At 48.0% G+C, this 11,831-nt stretch overlaps 1 protein-coding gene across 1 annotated transcript; it reads right to left on the bottom strand.

The window, feature by feature from the left end:
• Window positions 1-978: 978 nt before the first annotated feature.
• Window positions 979-1,406, bottom strand: LOC123617902 (large ribosomal subunit protein eL39-like). The gene is given in 2 exon segments (XM_074346910.1): window positions 979-1,358; window positions 1,360-1,406. Coding segments are annotated over 2 exon segments (225 nt in total). The 3' UTR covers window positions 979-1,180.
• Between the last annotated feature and the right edge of the window lie 10,425 nt (window positions 1,407-11,831).

Genomic DNA, 11,831 nt, shown 5'->3' with positions numbered 1-11,831 from the left:
GGTACATAAGTTGTTCTATTTTTCCCCTTAAATCAGTTTGCATTGGGTTTTTGGATATATGCAACCAAAATAGGCCCACCCGATTACTCATACGAATGAATGAATACACGAATAAGTGAAGAACTAACCTCCAGTTCAAACCAATGGATACAGTCAGCACCCTGTTCACATATCCAGAACACAGGGCCTTGCACAAAGACAGGGGAGGCTCAGACGCTGCCCTCGGAGTTCAGAGTTTAGTGTGACCCAGATGTCCACCAAAGCCTCCAAGCCCTTGAGATGACCAGGGTTCTCCCACTCCCTGTCTCCTGAAAGTCTAAAGCCCTCCCAAGATTTCTGTGAATTCTGACTCATCTGGGCTTCTCATAGGCCCCTGGGATTCGGAGCCCTCTTGACGGAATTAACGTGGGGACGGATCCTCCCACCACCTCAAGTGCTTTCTCTCCTGCATCCTGAAGAGCAAGGTGGGTAAAGCATCTCCTTCCTCAGTTTCCACACACCACGCCCTGCTCCAGTCTCCTGAGTCATCCACAGGGAAGGGTGGTGGACGGGAGGAGGTGGGCTCAGGGCCTAGAGCTCAGCCTGCAGAGTTTCTAATTGATCTTTGGACATTCTTGTTCTACAGATATATTCAGCCACATCAGCCACTGAGGTTCCTCACCCACCAGCCCCATCACACGTCATTCCCGGCCTCGTGCAAATTCTCTGCCTCCTCCCTCCTCTTCTCACGCAGACTCCTGCTCCCTCTAATGCAGACTCAACCCACCTCTTGGGCCTTGCCTCATAGTAAGTTAGCACTTCTCACAAATGAAGACAGTTTCCTCCCTAATAGGGATTCTCAGGCCACCAGGAAGGTTTTTTTTTTTTTTCACTCTACTACAAAAGTTAAAATCACTGCAGTTGCCATTTAGAGGGAGCACCAACAGTATGCCAAACACTGTTCTGGGTCTATTTTGCAGATGACAAAACTGAGGCTCAGAGAAGTCAAATAATTTGCCCAACATCACACAGCTTGTGAATGGAAGAGCCTGAATCCCCAAACCCAGATTCTTTTTTTTTTTTTTCAGCAAAAGGTCTCGCATATTTATTACTGAGCAAAAGCAATAGAGCACAGACATGGCCACAAAGAGAAACTCCGTATTCCCAAACATATCCAGCTGTTCACGCAACAGCACTATCTTCAGAGTGATACGGCAAGACGCAGAAGAACCTGACACAGCATAAATATGTGCGCCACCTCATGTGCGGCTCCTCCTCGACCCAGCTTGGTTCTTCTCCAATGTCTTCTCTTAGAGTTGTACCTGATTTTATTACCAGTTTTCATTCGAATCCACTGGGGAATGGGACGATTCTGCTTGTTTCTTGGCCAGGAATCACTTGATCCTGAAAGTCATGTGAGAAGACATGGCGAGGACCAAACTCAAGCGCACATAGGATGGTAGAGAAGAGAAGACAGCCCAGATTCTTTATTTTTCCAGGTGAACGACAAGTCATCTCTTGATGACTTCTTGATGGAGGACTGGGCCAGTCTTCACTTAGGCCGGTGTTGTCCAGGGGGACTTTCTTCATTGGTAGAAATGTTCTGTATCTGCACATGTAGCTATGAGGCACTTGCAATATGTCTTGTGTGCCTGAGGATCTGAACATTTCAAATTATATTTTGATTGATTTAAAATTTAGATTTACGTCGCCACACTTAACTAGTGACTACCATAACAGACACCATTTTAGAAGAAACTGTTTGTTAATCTGCATGTAGACTGAGCTTTGTACAAGGGAGAAGGGAAACTTCACGGTCTTAAAGAAAGAGGGACACTGTTCCAGTTTCCCACCAAAACAGTCATGGTGGACCAATGGCCCAGGAGCAGCTGTCCCATCCCAGGCTGCCTGTTCCTGTCTGTCCATCTCTCATGTCTCCTCCTAGGACCTCACTCCATTCCTGGATGAGGCTGTGCTCTGTCCTGCCTTGCCCAGGCTGGGAGAGACCAGGATGGATTCTCCATCCTCGTCTCTCCCCTGAACTGTTGATCTGGCTAACTCCTACACATCCTTAATGTCTCAGCTGACACTTTATTCCCACCAGGGAGCCGTCCCTGACCCCTGAGTTGGATCCACATAGCACACCACCCATTCCTTTATAACACTCAGCACAGTGGTAACTTAGTTTGTGTGAACTGCTTGCATGGTAACCATCTCCTCTGCTTCCCTTGAGGGCAAGCAGCGTGTCTGCCTTATCCATCACTGTATCCTTAGCAACCCACTCAGAGCTTGGTGCAAAGAAGATGCTCAGGTGGTAGTTGTCATATGAATTAATCAATTGAGCTAGATACTGAAAATGCCAAACTGAAATTCTCTATAGCTCTCCTTGGACCTACATCATGAGTGGGTACAATTCTTTAAAGGACCAGGTAGTAAAAACGTTAGGCTTTGTGGGCCATGCAATCTCTGTTGCCACTACTCAGCTCTGCCACTGTAGGGCAATAGCAGCCATAAACGCTGTGCAAATGAATAAGCATGGCTGTTCCAATAAAACCTTGTCTAGAAAAACAGGTGGTGGGCCAGATCTGACCCCCAGGTGGGTAGTTCACCGACCTCTGTCCTGGCCTTCAAAGGGGGACATCAAGTGAGAAGCAACGAGGGACGGACAAAGTGGACACCCAAAGTGCTGGGAGGGAGGATGCCCAAGCATGTCCTCCAGCTCTCTGCCCCTCCACTGATGGCAGCAAAAGGAAACTTCCTCCATGTGGCTCTGGGGCAAGACTTTGGGGATGCTTCCCAACCCCAGGGAAGGGAGTGGATGAGCCCAGGTCCCCTGGTTTGAGACTCTGGCCAGGGCACAGAACCAACTCCCAGAGCTGGGGAATTCATGCCTACAATGAAACCCATTGATGGAGAACAAGGCTGGTGTTGAAAGCTGGTGCGTTGCTTGTCACAGTTCGCCAAGGGGATGTGGTAAGCTGGGCTTTCTCCACATCCTGATGTTGCTGAAAATCTGGCACAGGGGGGCTTCCTGTCCTCAGGAGAGCCCCCCAGCCCTGCCCTGGGGTCGGGGAGCCCCATTCAGAAGGGCATTCAGCCCTTCGTTCTGGCTGATGGAACTGGGAGCTGGAGTGCTCCAACTCTAAGACATGCCAGCAATTCCTCTGGTCCCTGGGGGCCTTTCCTTCTGCCCTGGCCTCCCTCCTGGGGAAGGAGGGATGGGCTACCCAAGTGAGAGATGCAGGCTTTTTTCCTAACTGCTTCCTTGGATGGGTATGCTTTGCAGCTGTTTGTTTAACTGGCGAGTTGTGCTTGGTCCTGGGCAAAGGGACTTTCTCTTTCATGAAGGAAGTCCTTTGTTTCACAGGTATTCCTAAGAGGCGCTTCCATTGTGGCCCCAAAAGCATCTGCCCTGAAGGGGTGCAGGGGAGGGGAAGAAGGCAGGCAACCGAGGCCTTGGCACAGGGTCCTCTGCTCACCCCACACACGGCTAGGTGGGCTCCCATCCCGCCCACTGGGATAACAGGGGTGCCTGAAGGATGTCCTTGGTTCTCCTGAAGCAAGACCAGCTCCAAGACAGGGGACGCCCCAAAAGCAGGGGTTGGGGGCAGGCACACATCCCACGCATCATCTGTCTTTCTGACACATCCCACTGTGTCAGAACCTTGGTTCCACCTTGTTGAAACCTTAGGCAACGCCTGAGCCTCCAAGAGCCTCATCATGCTGTTTTACTTCTTCCATCATAATGCTGGTGATGCTTTAGGGAAAATGTGTGCAGGGTGCCTGGCACATGGGGGTGTCCAATTTATGGGGATCACTGCTACTCTCAGGGCCTTCTAGTCTATGGACTTTGCTTCTGTTGGTGAGGAAGCTTTATTCTCTCAGAATGGCTGTTCTCTGGGGCTCAAACTGTGGCCACACTGGGTCCAGCCTCATCTGACATCACAAGCAGAAATTAGAGAAATCCCAGGGAAGGACTCCGATTGGCTTAGCCTGTGTCACATGCCTGCACCAACCACTCTGGCCATGGCGACTGATGTGGCTCAGTCACCTGACTGCAATTAGACTCTGGAAGAGAACACTGTGACTGGCCACTCCTATCAGAATCACAGAGATCAGTTTCCCAAAAGGATGGCAGTGAGATTCAGGGAAGACATGGCAAAGAAAGTCCATTACACCTTCCTGTGTGGCATTTCCTTGGAAAGCACTGCCCAGCAGTCTGGGATTGAGACAGCCTTCCTTGGAGAATGTCAGGAAAGGCACAGAGATTTGCACAGGCCTCGTCGGCCAGGAAGCCACCAGCGTGGTAACATCCAAGCTAAGCAGTGGCAAGCAGGGGGAGAGGGCATCTGGAGCTAGATGAGAGCTTCTCAGGCTGCTGACAACCAGGAATGTGGCCCAGCTCAGGGACTTGAAATAAATGCAGAAAAGGGAGAATGTGGAAAGCCACTGCAGTGTGCTCTACAACACTCCAGAATAAGATGGACTTGAGCCTTCTCTTTCAGATCTGAAGGCACTGAGATGCACAGTGCCTTTAGCAGTGTGAGCCCCTGGGTCAGGGGGGCCAGGGTTTGAATTCAAGTTCTAAACTCGTGCATTCATTCACCCATTCAAAAAAATATTCATTGATCGCCCCCTGTGTGTCCAGCACTGGGGAGATATGGTGGCAAGTGAGACAGACATGGCCCAGCTGTCAAGCCATGCCAGTTTATGCAGGGAGAAGGCTATTAAACAAATAAAGGCCCAGTTAACATATAATTACAAAGTGAAACTGACACTGTGAAACAAAACAGAAGGGCAGGGATTGAAGGGAGAACCTTAGAGAGTCAGAGAAGCCTTTCCTGAAGATGTGTCCTTTAAGATGAGAATCACAAATGTACTGGCTCTAACCAGGTGACAGGCAGTGAGGACATTCCAGCAGAGGGGACAGCAGGTGCTGCGGCTCTTCTCATCACTGTGACAGCAGAAACACCAGAGGACTGAAGGACCGCTGCTCTGAGAGGGGAGGCGAGAGCTAAGTCTACGCGGAGACACTCAGACATGTCACAGGCGCTGTAGACTCAGAGTCAAACTGAGAAGCTCAGAGACAACAAGGGTCTCCGCCTCCTCCACAGTGCTCTTTGCTTCGCTGAGGTCTCCCTGGAGCTGGGAATGCAAGTCGAAGGACTGGATTGCCACAGAACTAGTTCATAATTGACGCAGTGGGCATCTACTTCTTCGGTCTGCCCCACACTCCTCTGAAGAGCTATCCTCCACCCCATCCAAAACAGAGATGCAGACATGACCCACATTAAGCTAGCTATGATGCCCTATCCCCTCCATTGTCTGAGACAAGAATGGGAAGGGAGCCAACACTCAAAAAAAAGCAGAGATGCTCAGAGCTGAGTGATGAGAGAGAAATAGAGACAGATAGACATCATCTGAGCCCCTGGATTCAGCTGCACCTGAAAACAGAAATATCCTTGGCATTTTGGGGCCCATGAGATAATACATACCTGTTACATTTTTTTTTCCAAGTAAATCTGAACTTAGTTTCGGACATTTGAAACCCAAATGTACATCAGAATTGAGGACATTCCCAATTGTAGAAAGAAAACACATTGCATATACTAAGGGGAAACACCTCAGTATCAGATATGATAATATTTCTAGAGCAAAATATATGAACATTCATGCCAACTGGGATCAAAAAAGACTGTAAATTAGCCTCATGTCAGGTTTTGCTGCCAAACGAGTTTGACCAAATGTAAGAAAAGCACTTTCTATTTTCAGTGTTTCAAAGTTTTGCATTTATGGCTAAGGGATTGCAGATTGAAATACATCAGAAATATATTCAATTAACACTTATTGAACCCCTAGCGTGGTTTGGGCACTGTGCTAGGTGCTTTCCACAGACACCCTTCTAAGTCTTTACCCAGAAACTGGATTGCAGAAAGATGCGTGACTCTGCCAAGATCACACAGCCCTGAGCACCAGGTGTGGTTTCCAAACCAAAGATTAGCACCAAAGTCTGTGCTTTTCTATCATCCCAGTGGTTCACAAAATCCATTCCGTGGTGAATTTTCCCCTAGTCCACAGCACAATGAGAAAAATAAGGACAAGATACTGACTTTTCCAATAGATAAAATGTATTAAACCCCAAGGATTCACTTCCATTCTGATTGTCTACCTGCTCTCTGGTGTTCAAATGTTCTCTTGAAGAAGAGATAATGGTTGTGAACTCTTTTAAAAATGCCTTCACACAGCAAAAATAACCTTCACCTATAACCTTTACCAAAAACTGGTGAGAAAATGTTACTGGCCTATGAAATCCACAAATCCAGGAGGCCCAGAGTCCACGGGGCTGATGCAGTATCAATCCACCAGGACACAGGTCTTCATGGAAAACGCAGGCAGCCTCTGCTCCCCATACCTGCAACCTGTGGTCCTGATGCAGAGACTGATGGGAAGCACAACATGTGCACTCGAGACCCAGCTGATTCCTGCAGCGGCTCCCATCAAAAGCAGTTTTCTCTCTGCAGGAACATCTGTGACATTCACACCGTGCCTGTCACAAAAGCAATTGCTGAATCAGTTCCCCAGGGAGTGAGAACCTGACATCTCATTTGCATGCTCCCGTCTTTGGGGATGGGAGCATCGTCTGCCCCATTCTATCCCCAGGGTCATCTACATCTTGCAGGAGTTGTCTGCAGGATGACACAAGATGAAACTGTAAAAGCCCCCAGCACAGTGCCTGCCAGAGAGGTGTAAGGCAAATGTTGGTTTCCTTCTCTCTGAAAATTGATACAAAAGATTGTCTTTATTTAAAAAAAATTTTCTCAAGTTGTGTGGGAGTCTGTTTTTGGTCTTATGCGACAAAGAATTTTTTTTAAAGGCTTAATTAAAACCACAATGAGATATTAATCCACACCTACCAGAATGGCTAAAATCAAAGACTGACAATATCCAGTGTACATGAGGATATGAAGAAATGAGAACGCTCATACACTGCTAAATGGGAAAGTAAACAGATGTATCCACCATGGAAATCTGTCTGTCAGTATTCACTAAGTAAAACACAGGCATGCCCTGTAACCCAGTCACCCCACAATTCCAGAAATGAGAACTTATGTCCACCAAACAGTATATACAAAAATAGTCGTGGCAGTTTTATTCACAATAGCCCCAAACTGGAAACAACCCTGATGCCCATCAACAATAAAAGTAAATGGTAGTATACTAATGCAATGGAGCATTACACAGCAAAGAAGAATGAACTACTGCTCCTGAACCACAGATGAATCTTACAGACATATCATTGGGCAAAAGAAGCCAGACACAAAAAAGGACATTTCTATGATGTCTGTGATGGTTAATTTTATATGTCAACTTGGGTGAGACAAGGTACCCAGATATGTGGCCAACCATTATTCTGGATGTTTTTGTGACAGTGTTTTGGATGATGTTAGCATTTAAATCAGTGAATTCTGAGTAAAGTAGATTGCCTTCTATAATGTGGTGGGCCTCATCTAATCAGTTGAAGCCCTGGAGACTTCCCAAAGTAGGAAAAAATTCTGCCAGCAGGTGACCCTCTTCCCTGGGCCTCCAGCCTGCCAGCCTACCCTGCATATTTTGGACCTGCTAGCCTCCATAATTGCACAAGCCAATTCCCTGAAATAAATCTTTCTATATACATATACGCATCTTATTGGTTCTGCTTCTCTGGAGAAGTTGGACTATTTGGGGTGTTGGCAATGTTCTATACCTTGATCTGGGTGTCAGTTTACACAAAGGATTATCTTTGTAAAAATTCATCAAGCTGTATACTTAAGATCAGTGCATCTTATTTCATGTGTGTTATACCCCCCAAAAAGTATAAAAACAGAACAAGATGAAAAGCATTGTCATTCCCCCAGGCTCCATCCAACCCAGGTACCTGATCTTTCTCTGCAACAAGACCCAGGACATTGGCTGGGAGGTGGTCAACCACTAGCCTGTGGGACGAAGCTGCATAGATCAGAATTCATTTGTTCACCCAACAAACATTCAGCAACACTCTACTGGGTGCTAACCACTGGGACACAGAAGACTCACTCCCCACTTGTAAGGAGTTTGCACCCCACTGTGGGGAGAGTTACATTTTAATTAAAGAATCATACACACACACAAAGAAGAATCACACACGTAAACGTATGATTAAAACCATGACAAGTGCTACAAAAGATGTTGCAGTGAAAACTGAGATTAAGGGGGACTTGACCTATTTGGGCAAATCAGGAGGATTTCTTAAGAAAGTCACAATGGATCTGAGGTCTGAAGGATGAGTGGAGGTGAAGAGGAAAGGGAGGCTAGGATAGGTTCCTCCTAGAGGGACCAGCAGATGCAAAGTCCCTGTGGCAGAGAGACCAGAGAGATTGAAGCAAAAAGAAAAAGGGGAAGCCCAGTGCTGGGTGAAACCAGAGGCCACCAGATTACACTGGCCTGGGAGGCTGTGACAAGGCTCCGGTTTGGTTTAAGGCAGTGGTTCTCAACTAGGGAGGGAGTGATGTGGAGTAGTGACCCTTCCAGGACCATTTGACAGTGTCTGCAAACATTTTTGGTTGTCCCAACTTGGCGGGGGTGGACAGGGTGCCACTGGCATCTAGTGGATAGAGGCCAGCTTGGTAAACATTGCACAGTGCACAGGATGCCCTACAGTAGAGAATTATAGGGTCCAAAATGTCAATGGTGCCAAGGTTGGAAACCCAGCTCTAGGAGAAAAAGGCATTTGTGGGTTATAAGCAGAGTAAAGGGTGAAGTGATCAGAGGTGCATTTGGAGAATGTCCTCTGGCGGCAGTGTGGAGCACGTAGCAACAGCAGCAGGAGCAGCTCCCTCTTCGTTGAGTACCTACTATCTGCTCGATATCATGCCAAGCAATTTATGAGCATCATCTCACTTGATGCCACAAGAGCTCCATCTTACAGACGAATAAAGAGTGCCAGGGAGAGAAATTCATTCACCCAAGATCACCTAGCTGGAAAGTGGTGGACTTGGGCTCTGGAGCCCTATGCTGCTTCTTTATAGACAGGTAGCTGCTTCTGCCCAACATAAGCAGGGACAGGCTTCCACTGGTCCAGCCACAGCTCAGAGACACTTGCTCCAACCCTCCTGTGGAACTAAGGGGCTGGTTCCTGTTAAGCGTCATGCCTCCCAGCCACAAGCTGTTTGGACATCATACTTCTCCCCCGCAGATGACATGAGAATGACATGACTAATCATGCCTGCCTCATGGAATTACTCTGGAGAGTAAACAGGTGGAAACCCACCCCTTGGTCAGTTAGGGCTGCCCTTTAATCCTGTCTGCATTGTCAAACATGCTGTATTAAGACCACATTTTTTGAAGGCGCAAGAGGGAAATCACATAGTGGCGCCCAGAAAGGGCTCCTGGTTTCTTATGGCAGGCCAGCTGCCCGCCCCGCCAAGGGACGTCCATTCCCAGAATTTTTTTTCATTTCTGCAGAAGGAAAGATGGGCCAGCACCCACCAAATGCTGGGAGGCCCCTGGATGGCAGCCCCGAGGGAAGAGCTTCTCTGAGGAGAGGACCAGGTTGCCAGGATTTGGAGGCCTTCTCCGGGGTGTTGGTAACCCAGAATATAGGGGTGTATTGTTGGGGACACCTATTGGGCACCCATCCTCCCTTATTCTGGTAACAGCACCCCAATTTTCCTTTGGGGAGCCACCTCTCCATCACTTTTAGTCCATGTCACCTTCCAGGGTTGATTCCCCACCCACTCCAGGTCACATGACCTCATGTGTCCAAATAGCACGTTCCAGTCCAGTTCAGGAAATCTCTAGGGCCTGGTTCCCCACAAGAACCTGCCCAGTCCCCTGCTGATGCTCAATCCTAGGCACTCAGAATTTTTTGGAGGAAGAAAATCTCTTTCCACTGAGATTGCTAACTTGGAAGGTCTTCATCTGACTAGGAGTCCCCTCACAGGACAGGCAGTCTGAGTGAAGCCAACAGAAAAGTAGCACCCAGAAACACTGAGACCACATCCTGAAAAGTCATGTAAGCCCCTAGATCCATCTGTGCCTGAAGCTTGTGTACTCTTGGACTTTTCACATACACAAGTCATAAAGTTTCACTCTTTGCTGAAGCTACTTTGAACTAAAGTTTCTGATACTTGCAACCAAGGAGTTTCAACAGCAATCCCACCTCAGTTCCACAGGTATCTGCTGGGCTCTGCATCAGGCTCAGTCCATGCAGCCACTACGGGTCCGTAAGGTGAAGTCAACTACAGGTCGTTAGCCTTGAGGAGATGACAGGGAAGAAAAACCTTTTCTATTACCTGAATCTGGGCAATAAATGGGATCAGAAGCAGAAGAATCAGTCTAATCTCTTTCCATTGTAAATCACAGAAATCTGATTCATATGCATCTAAGAAGCAAGATGGATCTTCATTGGCCCATATAAAAATGTCAACTTCAGAAGTGGCTCTCAAAGGTGCTTTCAGGAATCCACCCCTCTCCCCATTACACACAGACACACACACACACACACAGACACACACACACACACACACACAGACACACACACACTCGCTCTCACATGGACTCTCTTACTCACACCCTCTTCTTGTATCTCTCTCTCTCTCTCTCTCTCTCTCTCTCTCTCTGCCCATCCATAACCACATTTCATGGATTCTCAGGTACACATTTTTTCACAAACTAGTATCTCTGAAGTCAGAATGTGACTTACATAGCCAGGGGTATGATATAGTTTAACTGGCAAGGCTTTTTTTTTTCTTAGTTGTACATAAAACAGTAACTTGCATGTCTTACAATCAGAGAGATACCCTTCCTGCGGCTAGCTTCTCTAGGTATGAGCCCCACCCACTGCAGAGGGCTTCTTCCACCTAGTTGGGGCAGAGGGAGCGTGGCCTGAAACAGCTCTAACATCCCAGAGGGAAGGGAGAGAGAATCTCCCCCATGTCTGTGTATAAAATGACAAGGAAGGTTTCTGACTGGCCCAGCATGAGTCATGTGGCAATCACTGTGGACTCGGAGATGGGGTGCTATTTCTCCAGGCCTGGCCCACATGCCCATCCCATAGCCCTGGGTCCAAGCTTCCAAGATCGTCAGCTCCACTAGAGTTACAAGGAACACAGGAAGGCAAGTGAGGGACTAGGGGTAGGGAAGGAATGCCAGACAAACATCATTAATAAGTCCTCAGCCAACTGCATTTACGATCCTGATTACTTTTCAAAGCTAATGCTTGCTGACCGTAGAGAAATGAAGAGAAACAAAGGATGATGATAGAAATCACCTCAATGCCACTGATCAGCACTGAACACCGTTAACTCGGGTGCATTTCAGAGTTTTCTGGGACAAATTACTAAAGGAAAAGCTGGGTTTCCTGGCTCAGTTGTTCTCTTTGCAGACCAGCCCTGGTCCCAGAGGAGCCCATGAACATTGGCTTGGATGCCTCAGCCCAACACATGGCCTTGCTCAGCCTGGCACCTGCGACAGAGCTAGGCAGACGGCCTTGCCCGCCTGACCTCACACACACGGCCCATCTGATTGCTGCTTCTTGGCAACTCTGTTCCTCAGCACTCACAATGGAGTCATCAGCTGGGAGCAGAGTGGGGCCCCCAGTGGACTCCACTCCTAATCTCTTCTTGCTCTGATGTGAGTATGTGAGTGGGAGCAAACACTTGGGGATGCATGATGGGGGGGTGTCATATGCAAGCATGTGCATGTGTGTGTGCGCAAATGAGAAAGGAAGTGTGTACATGTACACATGTGTGTGTCCACGTGCGTGCATATGTGGGTTCAGGGCTGCCAAGGGCTCCAGCTCACTTGGGACCCTTCCCTCCCAGCCAGTTGGTACC

This window comes from Camelus bactrianus, chromosome 19 (assembly GCF_048773025.1).
Source record: "Camelus bactrianus isolate YW-2024 breed Bactrian camel chromosome 19, ASM4877302v1, whole genome shotgun sequence".
NCBI lineage: Eukaryota > Metazoa > Chordata > Mammalia > Artiodactyla > Camelidae > Camelus > Camelus bactrianus.
Note: the sequence above shows the minus strand (reverse complement) of the source record. Positions and strands in the feature narration are given on the sequence as shown.